The sequence below is a fragment of the Nicotiana tabacum genome, chromosome 13, assembly GCF_000715075.1.
Source record: "Nicotiana tabacum cultivar K326 chromosome 13, ASM71507v2, whole genome shotgun sequence".
Classification (NCBI taxonomy): Eukaryota; Viridiplantae; Streptophyta; class Magnoliopsida; order Solanales; family Solanaceae; genus Nicotiana; species Nicotiana tabacum.
Genome location: NC_134092.1, coordinates 5680100 through 5697278, shown reverse-complemented (window position 1 = coordinate 5697278; position 17179 = coordinate 5680100). Strand labels below are relative to the sequence as shown.

The 17179-nt window shown below is 37.8% G+C and overlaps 2 protein-coding genes across 3 annotated transcripts in view; one reads left to right on the top strand and one right to left on the bottom strand.

The window, feature by feature from the left end:
* The first annotated feature begins 789 nt into the window (after positions 1–789).
* LOC107800464 (serine hydroxymethyltransferase 4) lies at positions 790–4090 on the top strand. Its single transcript, XM_016623634.2, has 4 exons — positions 790–1547; positions 2380–2770; positions 2864–2965; positions 3589–4090. The coding sequence occupies exons 1-4, from the start codon at positions 870–872 to the stop codon at positions 3831–3833; spliced, it is 1416 nt and encodes a 471-aa protein (XP_016479120.1). The 5' UTR covers positions 790–869; the 3' UTR covers positions 3834–4090.
* A 1314-nt stretch (positions 4091–5404) lies between these two features.
* The window catches only part of LOC107800461 (DNA repair protein RAD50), a 30177-nt gene continuing 18402 nt past the window's right edge, over positions 5405–17179 (bottom strand). For both annotated transcript variants that reach the window (XM_075227688.1, XM_075227689.1), the window contains 9 exons: positions 9295–9464; positions 8897–9221; positions 8219–8344; positions 8072–8124; positions 6726–6876; positions 6306–6368; positions 5998–6131; positions 5780–5908; positions 5405–5650 (listed from right to left, as the gene is read on the bottom strand). In XM_075227688.1, coding sequence (XP_075083789.1) covers positions 5611–5650; positions 5780–5908; positions 5998–6131; positions 6306–6368; positions 6726–6876; positions 8072–8124; positions 8219–8344; positions 8897–9221; positions 9295–9464 — 1191 coding nt within the window. In that variant the 3' untranslated portion in view covers positions 5405–5610. The remainder of the gene's footprint in view (positions 5651–5779; positions 5909–5997; positions 6132–6305; positions 6369–6725; positions 6877–8071; positions 8125–8218; positions 8345–8896; positions 9222–9294; positions 9465–17179) is intronic.

Here is a 17179-nt window from a genome sequence, read left to right as displayed (position 1 = left end):
CCCAGAGAAAAAGCTATACCAAACAAATTATAAAAAATAAAACAAGATAAACTTCACCAAACATCTCCCTCCAATTGATTCAGATTTCAATTTCATGCTTTTGATATTTAAATTTCTTAATATTAAATTCATTATATTTAAAAATTATTAGGTTCAACTATAACATTTTGAATTTCTTTTTATGTTCAAATTTAACATGTGATATCATAGTCTCAAGTATTAGTTATTTCTATGTGAACTATAGACGATAAGTTCGAACCGTAAAATCAACCACTAATGGTCCTGGGTTTCGTGTGAGGCTTGCTCAGTTAGTAAAGCACCTCCACTCACGATCATTAGGTCCTGAGTTCGAGTTATGCAAGAAGAGGAAGTGTGGAAACACTATAGATCCTCCTAATTTGTGATGGGTTTAAAAAAAATCACTAATATTTTTATCAGGGTAAGCTACTTACATCACATCCCTTAGGGTGCGATACTTCACAGAATACTTTATGCACCACAATGTTCTTTGTTTTTCTTTATAATTTTTAAATAAAATTAAAAATACTGAATTCGAATGAATGTATATTGGAGCATTAGATCTACCTTGCCCCCTCTCCTAACCACAACCAAAAACACACAAAAAAAAACAAAAAACAAACAAAAAAACCATAAAAAATGAAACAAAAGAATAAACAAAAAAAAAAAGAAGAAAGGAAAAAGGGAAAAGAAAAAAGAAAAAGGTTGGCAAGGGCATTATTGTCAATTGGCTCAATATTTCCTCTTTAAATATCCATTTCCACTTCCTCTCCAATTTGCCCACAGCCCTTTAATTTTCTCTCTTTCATTTCTTTCTCCAACTTTTTTCTGCCCCTTTCAATTTTCCTCGAATGGATCCAGTTTCAGTTTGGGGAAACGAACCTCTCTCCGCCGTAGATCCCGAAATCCACGACCTAATCGAAAAGGAAAAACGCCGCCAATGCCGCGGAATCGAACTAATCGCATCGGAAAACTTCACATCATTCGCCGTAATTGAAGCTCTCGGCAGTGCCTTAACCAACAAATACTCCGAAGGAATTCCCGGTAACCGTTACTACGGTGGAAATGAATACATTGACATAATCGAAAACCTAACCAGAAGCCGTGCTTTAACGGCTTTTCATTTGGATCCAACAAAATGGGGTGTAAATGTTCAGCCCTATTCTGGTAGCCCAGCGAATTTCGCTGCGTACACAGCTGTTTTGAATCCACATGATAGGATTATGGGATTAGATTTACCATCTGGTGGGCATTTAACTCATGGTTATTATACTTCTGGTGGGAAGAAAATTTCTGCTACTTCGATTTATTTTGAGAGTTTGCCATATAAGGTGAATTCAACAAATGGATATATTGATTATGATAGGTTGGAAGAGAAGGCTTTGGATTTTAGGCCTAAATTGATTATTTGTGGAGGTAGTGCTTATCCTAGAGATTGGGATTATAAGAGGTTTAGAGAAATTGCTGATAAATGTGGGGCCCTTTTGCTTTGTGATATGGCTCACATTAGTGGCCTTGTTGCTGCTCAGGTATATTTTTTTGCTCTGTTCATCATTTTACATTTTTGGTGTTACTTGGATCTGCATTTGGATTTTGATAGTTTCACAGATCTGCATTGGCAAATCTAGTAGCTTTCGCCCAGAATCTATATATGTGTTAAAAATTAATTATATATGTACGAATATTAAATTCAAAATCTAGTTACCAGCAGTTGAGTTTGTTATCCTAGAATTTAGTATGCATAAAGTTCAAATCCTAGATTTGCTTGTTTGCTTATGTAAAGTGCCTTATCATATTATAGATCTGGGTGCCATGCTTTGTGATCTATGTGTTCATTTTGATTAAACACATTTTGCTAGATATGTGTTAAGTTTCTTACTAAATATGTACAAAATATTAAATTTAGAACCAGTTTTACTAGCACTTGAATTCGTTATCATAGAATTCAGAATGCATAAAGTTCAAATCCTAGATCAGCGCGGTTGCTTGTGTAAAGTGCCTGAAAATATTATAGATCTGGCTGCCGTGCATTGTGATCTATGTGTTCATTGTGATTAATTATTCATTAAGATAATTTCATGTGAAGTTTATAAAGAATTATTCTTAAACAAGTGGGTCTAAAGTAAGGAAAAGATTAAGATATGGGAACTAGAATTGGATCAACTAGTGTTTCAATTTCTCTTTACATGAGCATTATGAGGCTTAATGCGGACCAATGATTTCAACTTCTCTTGAGATATCAGTTCTGATACCACACTTGGATTTGATGTGGATTGTTAGCATCCGTTTGAATTGATGCAATCCGAGATCTAGGTCTTCTTGTTGTGCTTCAAGCTGAATCTTGTTATTTGTGGACAACAGGAAGCTGCGGATCCCTTTGAATATTGTGACTTGGTCACTACCACCACTCACAAGAGCTTGAGGGGTCCAAGGGCTGGTATGATTTTCTACCGCAAGGGCCCTAAGCCACCAAAGAAAGGCCAGCCTGAGGATGCGGTGTATGACTTCGAAGACAAGATTAACTTTGCTGTTTTCCCCTCGCTCCAGGGTGGTCCACACAACCACCAAATTGGTGCTCTTGCTGTGGCCCTGAAACAGGCCGCAACTCCTGGTTTTAAGGCTTATGCTAAGCAAGTGAAGGCCAATGCAGTTGCTCTTGGTAACTACCTCATGAGCAAAGGATACAAGCTTGTAACTGGTGGGACTGAGAACCACCTTGTCCTTTGGGATCTTAGACCTCTTGGTTTGACTGGTAAAAATTCTTGCTATTCATTATCTTGTGGAAGTATTCTAACCATTTAAATAGTGATTGATACAAATGAACATTCTTTTTCTTTTTTTGCAGGTAACAAGGTTGAGAAGCTTTGTGACCTTGCCAACATTACTGTTAACAAGAATGCTGTTTTTGGTGACAGCAGTGCTTTGGCCCCAGGAGGTGTTCGTATTGGTAAGAGCTGGAAAACTTTGGATATCTTTTTATAAACCATTTGTATTGAAAATGTTTATAGACCAGAGAAGTTATACGTTGAACTTCTGGTAAATCTGATTAGTTAATAATGACTTGAAGCAAATTGTATGTTTCCTTTTCAATATCTTGAGTTTGATATCAAGGTCAATGAGAAAAAATTTCCTTTGAGTAAATGACGTGATCCATGTTCCATAAAATGATGAAAAATAATGTAATCCTACTTGTAAGTGTGTCAATAAGGTGATTAGATAGGAAAAAAGAAAAGCTTAAATGACATGGAATAAGACACTAATGTGAAAACCACCTTAAATTTACTTTGGCACTAATGTTTTTCTACTTGTACTGTCTTTAGTGCCAATTTTGCATTCAGGTCATGGACGGTTATACGTGAGAGAATCGTATTTTTCTAAATGTTTTTGTTCAATGGATCTATTTCTATACAAAAGCAGAAGCCAAACCTCACTCCCTCCTTTATTGAAACTTGAACTCCCCCAGAACTTCTTCTCTTCTTCTTTCACATTGAAAAGAAGAAGAGTCTATTTCTATGCATTATGTTAAGGTCCTTCATGACATGTTTAACTAACTGAAGTTCCCATTTGCAGGTACTCCTGCAATGACATCAAGGGGATTGGTTGAGAAGGACTTCGAGCAGATTGCCGAGTTCCTCCACAGGGCTGTTACCATCACCTTGAACATCCAGAAGGAGTACGGAAAGCTTTTGAAGGATTTCAACAAGGGTCTTGTTAATAACAAGGAAATTGAAGAACTCAAGGCTGACGTCGAGAAATTCTCATCCTCCTTTGACATGCCCGGCTTCAAGTTGTCCGAGATGAAGTACAAGGACTAAATTCACAGTGTGCATCACAACTGTTATCGTATTTCTTGGTTTGTTTCTTTAGTTTGGATGGAAGAAAAGATTTTCTCTACAAGTTAAATTCAATTCAGAAGAAAAAAAATAATGGTTTACCTCTTTATTCTGCACTTGGTGCTGTAGGTTATTGGATTTTTGTCTTGCAAGGCAGTTCGTAAGATTGTAATGTCCAAAAAGGAGTACCACGAATGTATGTTGTTTTCATTTCTTGTATCCTAGTAATTCATCGGAAACAGCCTCTCTGCACTTCCCGGGGGTAGGGGTAAGGTTGCGTACATCTTACCCTCCTCAGATCCCATTCGTTGGAGACTACTAGTTTTGTTGTTGTGTATCCTAGTAATTCAAGCAATGCTCTGTCTCTTATATACTGATAGCTTTTATCTTATATACTGATCGCTTCTATCGCATACCCATAAATACCTCAGATCCCATTCGTGGGAGACTACTAGTTTTGTTGTTGTGTATCCTAGTAATTCAAGCAATGCTCTGTCTCTTATATACTGATCGCTTCTATCGCATACCCATAAATAGTTAACGACAGTCTGATATTTTCATCTCCAACTTTAGAACGTTGTAGGACAGGAGGTCAAGAAAACTTCAAAAGCATCAGATCGTATGTAATGGCTCGTCCCTAGCGTCTATGAACGAAAACGAACGGAAAGGCATTTCTTCAACTCCATGGAAAGTGCCGACATCTAATTGATTTGAGCCATGTATCTTAGGATAGATTTTAAGAAATTTGTTTCATCTTTACCAAATATAGGGGAAAAAACTTAAAATTAGTTTCTCCAGGAAAACATGGTGTCTGGTTTAGTTTACAATAGACTAATCAATGGCGGACCTAAACAGTATATTTTTACAGTGGAAGCTACTAATAACATACAAAGATATTGGCCGAGCACCAAATCTCAAAGTAGCCCTCTGAGATTTAAGGCGGTTGAGCACTCCCGACTTAAAAATATTTTGGTCCGCCACTGTACTAAATAGTGTAACCGGTATCAGGTGACGCTGCCCCCACTATTCAAACTCATCATACTGGTCTACTGGATGTCACATTTTTTTAAAAAATTCCTCCCAAACTAGGAAGATCTATAATGTTTCCTTTCCACACTTCCCCTCCAATGTGACTCGAACCCAGGACCTAAAAGTCGTGGGTGGGGGTGATTTTACCAACTGAGCAAGCCTATGTACAACACTAAAGAGGAAATAACCTGTCCGCACAATAAATTGTAGATGGATCGTTAGTCTTGTAAACTGATAAGTAGCATCAGATAATGCACTGAAGTCAAGCATTTAGACTATTTTAAAATGGAATATATATTTTAAGTGACCGATTACAAGATAAAACTTTGGATTGGCAGGCCAATGGAATTACATGGTAATGAACATATCTATTTCTTTAATTAATAAACTTTCTTCACAAACACTGCACTTCTCTTTTTTTAGCCTTGGATAAACAAGAGTGGACTCACCCCTTCTGATATACCAGCTTGTTTTAGTTTCTTGCTTACTATCCACAGAAACCAGAATGCGAGGAAATTCAATGATAAGTGGCTCAGCATAAATCATTTTACATTAAATAATTTACAGAGTACATAATACAAGAAAGAGCAGATTAAATATATAACCATGGAAAAATGAGATTGTTCTATTCAGTTTCCGTATGCTGGACTAGTAGTTTATCAGTATGTACTAAGTCAAGCATGAAGCGTCTACCGAATAATCACTGCCGGAGACTGAAACCCCTGTGATCTCAATCAAATATTTCCTGAGCTTCAATTATGCTGTGCTGGCTGAAAAAAATTGGGTGGGTGGGGTGGGGGTGGGGGTGGGGGTGGGGGGGAGGCAAATAGAATTCACCAGGCAGAGTATAGTAAAAAGTGCCATAGATCAAGAAGGAAATGGTAACCACTGAGACTTACTGGTCATCTTTTGTAATGCGATAATACTTTTCTGCATGCTGGCGCTGGCCAATATATTGAGCAAAGCGCTCGTCATGTGTAATGACAATTAATTGGAAGTTTTCTTGACCTTTCCTGTCCTCCATAATTCTGGTGATATCGAAGGACCAAAGAGGCAACTCTAAAGAATCTATATTGAAAAAGAGCTCACAATTAATAAATGAACACCAAGCACATACCTTAAGAGAGCTGCTGCAAGACTCTCACTGTTGGGGCCATCTAGGTTTGTGGTTGGTTCATCCAGTGCGAGAATTCCGCAGTTGAGACAAAACGTTTCAGCCAATGCCAATCTTATAATAAGTGATGCAAGGACCTGAAGAATAACAACGCTTTCAGTAAACAACTGAAAAAGAGTCCAGTAATTTTTTTTTTTTTTTTGGGGGGGGTAGGAGGCAAGGCAGAGGGAAAGGACATGGTCAAACCAAAGCTTTTATTGGCATATAAATTAAGTGAACACGTGAAAGAAAAAAATGAGATGATTGATCACCTTTTGGCCAGCGCTACACCTCCCTCGCATCTCTAGCTCAGTATCACCAGTTTGCATCAAAACCTGTGAATCACAAGCATTTGTTTTAAAAAGGAAAACTGAAAGAAGTCAGACAAACATTCAGGGGCTTCAAGCGTGAAGCGCACAATTTACCCACAAAAAAAACCCTAATATACGGGGATTTAGTACTTACACATCAAGATTAATTTCAACGTCCACTTTACCCCTTGCCAACCACAAGGTGTATTTTAATTGGATTTATTCTTTACAGCCTTTACCATGTTCGAGTATACATAGGGAAATATCTTTCACATTAGAACTACTTCTATTCATCCCACCTTCTCAAATACCATCACATATTAAATTCTTTCAGCTGATAAAGAAAACACTACATAGCAGGCTTTAAAGATAGTTTAGTACCCTATAGCTGTAGGATCGAGTACCAGAACCTTCGGAATCTGAATGAATGCTTATGTAATCTATGTCCTGGCCCCTGTAAGTCTGCTGCCACAGTTCCCTGATAATCTTATTGATCTCTTCCATTTTCATTGTATGGAAGCGCATCAGTGCTCTGAAACAAGAGAAAAAAAATAGAACATTTAAAGTATTTAATTCCACATATGATTAAGTACAGGAGACGCCTGAAAAGAGTACGACATAGAAAAATGGTCATCGTCTGGATAAGACACAATTTTTTTCAAAAAAGAAAAGGGACGGGAGCTCGAAAAGTTGGATACGGAATTAAATTTTGTGCAACGTTGATCTAGGAAACTAACGTTACATGACCTAGGGAGATGCATGTAAAGAGTAGGACCTGTACAGAGATTTGAGAATGAATTGCTTTATTATTCCGTCAAGTATGTTGGGGTTTAAAGCAAAAATATACAATTGTGTTTTAAGTCTTAAGTATAGAGTTTGTTCTATCCTCAAATGATCCACCACACCACGGAATGTATGGTGTTCCTTATGCAATAAGAATGTTTAACAATGGTTTTCCTCTGCCAAGCAAATAATAACTCAAAAGCAGAACTTGGCATGCAGTAGTAGATACCCAAAGTATCAAAGACGAGGCTTCATATCTAATGGTTGACTTCAAAACGAACAAAAAGATGATTGATATCACTTGGGTGTACTTTTCAAACCTACCTTTTTGAATGAAGTTCTTTCTTTAAACGAAGAAAAGACACAAGGGTAGCGGCCTTAAGGTTTTGGTCTGTGGTAAAAGTGCAGCTCGTGATTTGTGTGTTAGGTGCATGTCATGAGTTCGAACCATGATACACACAAAAGCCCAGTATTTAAGTAGAAGAGTAGGGCAGGTCCATTATCCACTGAGTTTAGAACCGTGCGCTAGCTGACCCTAGGAGATTTCTTGGTTATCAAAAAGAAGAAAAGAAAGGACCTGTAGATAGCAATGTAACATAACATTCTCTTCTCCTCCTCCTCAGTACTAAGAAAAAAGAGGTAAATGATTCAACAAAGAGTAAACAAGACTACATTAATGCAATCTCCCTTAAATTTTTAACTCACTAACAAAAAAAAAGGTAATAACAGAATTTTTTTTAAGAAAAAAGTATTGAAAAAATATGTGCTCCATTCATGAAAACACAACATATTTGAACTATTCCAATTAATATAGTCTTTGAATATTCTTTAACAAGTTAGAAGAAAAATGTTTGAGTGCTAGAACCACATGCTGTCTGTGAGAATGCACGTAAACTTATATAAAGTACAGAAAGAATCTAATAGCTAAAGTAAAAAGAGCTCACTTGTCAAGGGCACTGTAATATCTGTCCAGATCCTTGTTTGCCATCTCCGTAGTCTGTACAAAAGTACATTAATGACACTATTAGATACTCTAATGCCATAAATAACTAAGCAATTAGCTTCATTGCACCAATGGACTAAGATATTACCTTCAGCTGGATTAACTGATCAAAATAGCGTTTGTCAATATCCTTGTACTGTGCCTGCTTAAGATCAACTTTGTTCTTGGAAATGCTGCTTTGATAAACAGATAGGGTACCATGGCACTTGTTTAACTGCAATAAGAAAAATCATGAAAATTCAAAAGACAGTAGATTGCCACATGAATCTAAACATGTGCAGTGCTTTACTGAAAGATAGGAATATCAAAGCAATGAAAGTGTGAGTGAACAGTCAGGAGGAATGACACCCACCAAGGAATCAAGGAATAGTATCCAAGAGAAATATCGAATAAAAACTACAGCACTCACTATGTAGCTGATGCAAGTTATTTGATGATAATGCGTGATAAACTACTTTGAACTTGTTTCTAATCCGCGTTGCTGAAGCTCAATTGTGTCTAGAAAGAATCCACTTTCAGACACACTACTGTTGTAGCTAGAAGAATTAAATTAACTAGACCAGATTATAGACCTTTAAAGTTGAACTCTCCATCATGGTTAAGCTTGTATATTTTCCAACCTTTTCTGAAAGAAATATGGAAGCAAGAAGAGAAAAATTCCCGAGCGTAACACATCCATCTAAAGTCAAAAGGTACCAAATGATGTCTATCGGTTATTTATACCAAAACTGTATTCGAACTCATTCACAAATTGATCAATTCATACCTCAGAAAGTAGCTTCTCTCTTTCATGTGAAAGCTTTTTAAGCTCAGCCTCAATAGTGGAGAGGCCACCCATCTTCAGCACTTTATCTTCCAGTAATTCAATCTCACGGGTGAGCTTATCAACTTCAGCCTTAGTTTTCCTATAGTTCAAGTTATCCTCAATGTTGCGTCTCAAACTGTCCTGGTTCTGCATTAAAGCATTACTTTTCGCCACTTCAGCCGAAATCTCTTGCTTTCTGGACTCACAATTTTGAAGCTGAGATTCTGACAGGCTTCGCTTGTCCTGCAGTTCATTCAATTTTTGTTCTTTCTTTAACTCATAATACCTGCAGCACAAAACTAATTTCAATATCACCGATTAAAGAGTAATCTTCATTTCATCTAATGTATTGGACATACTCTCTAATTTTGGAGGTAATCTTCTTAAGTTCATCTACATCTTGTTGATAATGTCTTCTAATTTCTGCCTGCTCTTCCAACTCCTTGCTAAGTTTTGTTTTCAGATTTTGGTAGTCCCTAAAGTGCTTGTCCTTTTCCTTCGACAAGGGACCAACAGCCTCTGCAAGATGCTGAAGTTCACAATTATAAACAAATGCAATGTGGACTAGGAATCCATACTGTTTCTAGTTTTAAAAAGTAGACATTAAAGTACATGTAAAGTAGATTCATGCAACAACATCAAAGATAGGCCTGCAATGGGTTGGATCAATTAACAAGAAAGCAACAAAAATACAATTATGAATAAAGTCTGTCTGAAATCAACTTGTGTGAAACGAAATTTCTAAGAGCACAGATGTTTTTTCATCTATAAAGTGCTTTTTGACCTGGCACATGCACAAAGGACTTCATAATTCCCAAAGAATAAAGTTGCAAACTACTCCGAGTTGCAAAATGGCAAGCACCAAAGGATGTGGAAATGGACCAAGTTTGTCCAAGGATCCTCCAAGTATTTTATAAAGCACACAGGACCAAAACTACCATGACAGACTAGAAAATTCAACGTATATTTCTGACATCTCCTTAATGCTTTCCTTTTCGAAGGACAGAAGCCGTATATTTCTGACATCTCCTTAATGCTTTCCTTTTCGAAGGACAGAAGCCGGAATAATCAAGCACACATTCTCCATGCAGAATGGTAGTTTGTCCTATAACATCCATTAACCACAAATGCATCACACTAAACAAATATATTAGCAAAACACTGGAAGTTTGGCAAATTAAAAGGTCCGAAAAATTGAGATATCAGGAGCCTAATAGATAGCTGGCTGGAACAAAAGATAGCTAAGTTCCAGAAGCAGCTTTGGAGGACCATTCCTTTGAGTATTCTCTGGACCATTTGGAATGAAAAAGATAGTGCCTGTTTTGAGAATAACAAGAGTCAAATTTCTAGAATTAAGAACTTATGTCTGCATAATCTATTTTTCTGGTGTAATAGGTGTTTATTAGAAAGTATGGATCAGTACTTGGAATTTTTGACTCTGCCAGGAAATATGTAATAGGGAGCTATTTATAGGTGTCTGTTTTGTTTTGTACTATTGTCTACCTTCTTGGTACATTCTTTTAATCATACTTTACCCCATGGATAAAGTAATATTTACCTCAACGTTCTTGTTAGTTTACAGATATGTATAGTGTAGTCTTGTCCCACATTGGAAGATGAGTAATATCTCCTTGTAGTGTATAGCTATAAATAGGGACCTCCTGTATTGTATTTAAACATTTAATATCAATAATATATTTTCTCCCGTACTTTCTCACATGGTATCAGAGCAATAGAGCATTAGTGAGAAACCCGTCGATGTGCATCATTCCAGCGACTTCTGGGAAGAAAGACCTCTTCGCCGTGCAATTTTCCGGCGACTTAGAAGGTTGTCCGTAAGCAAATCACTTTCTGTTGGTGTTTGCAAAAACCAACACCAACACAAGACTCCTCAGGCTCCGGCGACCAAACTCCAGTCAACCCCACCGGAAAACACACGTCCACGCGCCCTCACGTGCCGGGAAAAATAAAATTCCGGCGAGATCTGAGTCACACGCCGGCGCGTGAACACTGTTCCGGCCAGATTTTGAAAAAGTTCCAGTTGAACAGTAGAATCGCCTGGTAATTCCGATCCTACCCTCACTGGTTTTGTTTCATTCCGACCACTTTGAGTTTTTCCGTCAGCTACAGTGTTTCCAGCGCAGAACAGTGTTCTGTTTTCCTGCCGTAAACAATGTCTTTCAAGCTATTTCTTCAGTTTTCTTACAGGATTTACTTATTTCCACTATTTCAAGTTAACCCTACTACTACAAATTGTAGCGACATGGGAACCGATGCTTTGAATAGTCGGATGGTTTCTTTAGCAGATTATATTGAGTTCCTTCAGTACAAAGCATGTAAGCAGACATCTCGTAGCGACATGGGAACCGATGCTTTGAATAGTATGATGGTTTCTTTAGCAGATTATATTGAGTTCCTTCAGTACAAAGCATGTAAGCAGACATCTTCTGAGATAGCTTCTGTTGTTCAAACAGGTAATACAGTAACTTGTTTCTCCCAATCTTCATCCTCTGAGTCTTGGGTCATTGATTCAGGTGCATCAGATCATATTTCTGGTAACAAATCTCTTTTCACTACTATTTCGTTTTCTCAATCTCTTCCAAAAGTCACAATGGCCAATAGGTCTCAAACCATAGCAACTGCAATAGGTCAAGCAAGCTCACTTCCTTCCTTACCTTTAGATTCAGTCATTTATGTTCCCAATAGTACATTTAATCTCATAATTGTTAGTCGCTTAGCCAAATCACTTAAATGCGTTGTTTTATTTCTTGATGACCATGTTTTTATACAGAAACGCAGTACGGGGCGGATCATTGGTACTAGGTGTGAATCAAATGGACTTTATTACCTTATCCTTGCTAAATCACATGGACTCACATCTTGTCTTCCTTCTACAACTTGTCATGTTACTGATTCACCAGATTTATTACATAAACGGTTAGGACAGCCCAGTCTGTCAAAACTTCAGAAAATGGTATATGGTTTATCTCACTTGTCAGCTCTAGAGTGTGAGTCATGTCAGCTCGGTAAGCATACTCGCTCCCATTTCCCTCGGCGTCTTGATAATCGAGCAGAGTCACACTTTACTTTAGTCCATTCAGATGTTTGGGGTCCTAGTCGGGTCAGTTCCACCTTGGGATTCCGCTACTTTGTCAATTTCATTGATGATTATTCCAGGTGCACTTGGATATTTTTGATAAAAAATCGATCTTAGCTGTTTTCTATTTTCCAGACCTTCCACGCTGAAATTCAAAATCAATTTGGGGTTTCTATTCGCACATTTCGTAGTGATAATGCCCGAGAGTATTTGTCTTCCCCATTTCAGCAGTTTATGAAATCTCATGGGATTATTCATCAAACATCTTGTCCGTACACATCTCAACAAAATGGGGTAGCTGAAAGAAAGAACAGACATCTTATTGAAACTGTTTGTACCCTACTCATACAATCTCATGCTCCGTTGCGTTTTTGGGGATGTAGTTCTTACATCTTGCTATCTTATTAATCGTTTGCCATCTTCAGCTATCCAGAACCAAGTTCCATTCTATGTCATGTTTCCCCACTTACCTTTGTTCTCTCTTCCACCCCGTATCTTTGGAAGCACTTGTTTTGTCCATAACCTTACTCCAGGAATATATAAGTTAGCTCCTCGTGCTCTTAAGTGCGTATTTCTGAGTTTCTCGAGAACACAAAAGGGGTATCGATGCTACTCTCCTGACCTCCAACGGTACCTTATGTCCGCTGATGTTACCTTCTTTGAAACCCAATCATACTTCACAGGTTCAGGTCATCACTTAGATATTTCTGAGGTACTACCAGTTTCATCTTTTGGAGATTCAGTCACTCCAGCTCCACCACCTACAGCTCCAGTTGTAGCTCCACCAGCTCCAGTTGTAGCTCCACCACCTATAGCTCCAGTTCCTCCACATAATCCAGTTCAACCTTCTGCAGCTCCACCACTCTTGACTTATCATCGTCGTCCACATCCAGCATCAGGCCCAGGTGATTCACGCCCCGCATCAGATTCTGCACCTACTGCGGACTTGTCTCCTCTTAGTCAACCAATTGCACTCCGCAAAGGTGTACGATCCACACTTAATCCTGATCCACACTTAATCCTAGTTTAAGTTACCATCGCCTGTCGTCACCTCATTATGCTTTTATATCTTCTTTGTCCACTGTTTCTATCTCTAAGTCTACAGGTGAGGCATTATCTCATCCAGGATGGCGACATGCTATGATTGACGAGATATTTGCTTTACATGTGAGTGGCACTTGAGAGTTTGTTCCTCTTCCTGCAGGTAAGTCTACTGTTGGTTGTCGTTGGGTTTATGCAGTCAAAGTCGGCCCGGATGGCCAAGTTGATCGGCTTAAGGCTCGTCTTGTTGCAAAAGGATATACTCAGATTTTTGGGCTTGATTATAGTGATACTTTCTCTCCTGTGGCTAAAGTAGCATATGTTCGTCTCTTTTTGTCTATGGCCGTTGTACGTCATTGGCCTCTTTATCAGTTAGACATTAAGAATATTTTTCTCCACGGTGATCTTGAGGAAGAAGTTTATATAGAGCAACTACCTGGTTTTGTTGCTTAGGGGGAGTTTAATGGTTGTGTGTGCAGATTGCGCAAGTCACTATATGGTTTGAAACAGTCCCCTCGAGCTTGGTTTGGTAAGTTCAACACAATTATTCAGGAGTTCGGCATGATTCGTAGTGAGGCTGATCACTCTGTGTTTTATCGGCATTCTGCTCCTAATCTGTGTATTTATCTAGTGGTTAATGTTGATGATATTGTTATTACTGGCAATGATCAGGATGGTATTACTAATCTGAAGCAACATCTCTTTCAGCACTTCCAGACTAAAGATCTGGGCAGATTGAAGTATTTTATAGGTATTGAGGTCGCTCAGTCTAGCTCAGGTATTGTTATTTCACAGCGGAAGTATGCCTTAGACATTCTTGAGGAGACTGGAATGATAGGTTGCAGACCTATTGACTTTCCTATGGATCCAAAATTCTAAGCTTCTGCCTGGACACGGGGAGCCTCTTAGAGACCCTACGAGATATAGGAGGTTGGTTGGCAAATTGAATTACCTCACAGTGACTGGACCTGACATTTCTTTTCCGGTGAGTGTTGTAAGTCAGTTTATGGATTCTCCCTGTGATAGTCACTGAGATGCAGTTGTTCGCATTCTTCGGCATATAAAGTCAGCTTCAGGCAAAGGATTACTATTCGAGGATCGAGGCCACGAGCAGATTGTTGGGTACACAGATGATGATTGGGCAGGATCACCTTTTGATAGACGTTCTACGTCTGGATATTGTGTTCTAGTAGGAGGTAACTTGGTCTCGTGGAAGAGCAAGAAACAGAATGTAGTTGCTCGATCTAGCGCCGAAGCCGAATATCGGGCCATGGCTATGGCGACGTGTGAGTTAGTTTGGGTCAAGCAGTTGCTCAATGAGTTAAAGTTCGGAGAAATCAGCAAGATGGAACTAGTGTGTGATAACCAAGCTGCTCTTCATATTGCGTAAAATCTGGTGTTCCATGAAAGGACTAAACACATTGAGATCGACTGTCACTTTGTTAGAGAAAAAATACTTTCAGGAGATATTGTTACAAAGTTTGTAAAGTCGAATGATCAACTAGCAGATATTTTCACTAAGTCTTTTACTGGTTCTCGTATTAGCTACATGTGTAACAAGCTCGGTACATATGATGTGCATGCACCGGTTTGAGGGGGAGAGTTAGTTTACAGATATGTATAGTGTAGTCTTGTCCCACATTGGAAGAGGAGTAATATCTCCTTGTAGCGTATAGCTATAAATAGGGACCTCTTGTATTGTATTTAAACATCTAATATCAATAATATATTTTCTCCCGTGCTTTCTCACAGTTCTCAAAGAATTTTCAGCTAAGCTAAGCACATGAAACAACATTTAGCATAATTCATGAACTTGCAAAAAGGATTTTATTTTCCAACATTTTTAGAATATTTCAAATTGTTTTAAGGCAAAAGACAAACTTTTCAAACCCCATAAAATTTTGGTATAATTCATATACTTGCATTAAGTTTTTCAATAACATCATTCTAGAACTATTAGCTTAGTTCATATACATGCATACAGGTGTCATATACATGCAAATTATTTTGTTTGTGGCAAATTCAAACACGCGAGGTGCGCCTGACACACAAATTTTCCATTATCAATGTCGTTGCAGACATAATTAAATAAATAAAAATGCACCTTCTTTAACAACTTAAAACTTTTAGATGAGATGATCAAACAATTCGACATGGGAGCAGAGTAAGCAATGATCTTGGGTTCAAGTATCATCGCCATCTATTGTAAAAAATATTTCTATGTGCTTGGCCTAAGAAAAGGAATCAGGCTGGCACGTAAGAGACCATGTTGAGACATATTAGATAAATTCAAGTATAATTTCTATAACAATTTAAACTTCAAATGAGGTGGCCACACAATTAAACATATATTGTGGAAGAATAGTCAACATCCAACATATAAGAATAACTTGCATCTTAAAACAATAACCTACTCTTTATCTTGTGGTAGACAACCATAAACAATTGACAAAATCCTCACGGGACATATGAATCATGTTGATAGAATGTGTAGTGCTATAGGACAAACCACAATAATGTTATTGTAAAGAAAATGGAACTTGGACCTAATTCAACCCAAAAGCTAGCTCATGAAGTGAGTACTATACCATATAAGGAGACTAGTCCCATATCCCACAACCAACGTGGGACAACTTTAACATCCCCACATGTCGGGCCTACCAATAGGCGTTGATACCAACAACAACAAACCCAATGTAATCCCACAAGTGGGGTCTGAGGAGGGTAGTATGTACGCAAACCTGACTCGGATGCGGGTATCTGGTCCGAGTGCAGATCTAGAGGCCGGATCCTTTATAATTAAAATTTTAAGATTCGGGGATACGAGATCCAAATACGAACACGAATACGGGCACAGGGATTTGGGGAAAAAAATCAAAATTCTAAAATAGATTTATAAAAATATACTAAAAATTATAAGAGATATTTTGTGGAAAACTTGTTTGTAGGTTGTGGAAAACTTTGTCGTATGCATCAAAAACCTTTTATGCTCAATATTACCAAGCAATTAGAGTTGTGAAGAAAAGTTCCAAGATTTCTTAGACATCAAATTTTTTCAATAGATATTCACAAAGATTATTGACATATTTTTTCTTTTTTAATAAGTCTCGATTGGCAGTTCTAGTTCTTGATATTTGTCTCTCCTTTCAACCTCACAAGTCCAATTTAACAAAGACTACGTAACTTCACAAGGAGTCCAAGCATGTTTATCGTTCGGAGCTTCTCTCATCACAAAATCACCAACCCTTATCTTTGAGATCAACTCTAACTTTAAAAAGGGATGGAGCCTCCTCATCCAATGCAAAAAAGCAAGGTGTGAAGGTAGTATCTTTCATGTCGAACACAAGCCTTTTTCTTTTTTGATAAGGTAAATTGTATTAATCAAAAGGGAGAAAAAACTCCCGTATACAAGAAGTATACCAAAAAGTAGAGTGTCGAACACAAGCCTTTATGTGGTGTAAACACCCATTTTAGGAAATTATCATAATCACTTAAGCACTTAGGCTGCATGAGTTATGCTTTTACCCTACTTGTTCTCTCTCTTTCTTGCATCTTGTTCTTTAACTCTCTTTCTTCCTCATATAATTTGCTAATTTGGGAGTTTTCCCCTATTCTAGCTCAATAAAAAAAAAAATACAAATCACACCTCAACGTCTCCTTATATGGTTTTGGACAATCCTTAACTCATGAGCTAGCTTTTGGTTAAGTTAACCCCAAGGATCATTTTCTTAACAAGGTATTAGAGCTAGGCTTATTGTAATTCTTGGTTTACCCGATGTTAAGCTCCCATGTTATATTGTCATGCTCCAGATGTCTAGTCTTACGCGTCCGAAGATGTTATAAGTCCCACATTAGTTGTGGGATGGGTAATTGGTCTTCTTATATCGTTTTGGGTAATCCTCACCTTATGAGCTAGCTTTTGGAATTGAGTTAGGTCCAATATTCATTTTCTTAACTTACATAGAGGAAATTGATGCCCAAATGGAAAATTATAACAACAATGGTTGGGCATTATAGTTAAGGCAATAGCAGATTGAGGGAAAGAAAATTTCATAATAGGTATGACTATTGAAAAACTAATGGTGCATGCATATCCACCTTTGAGT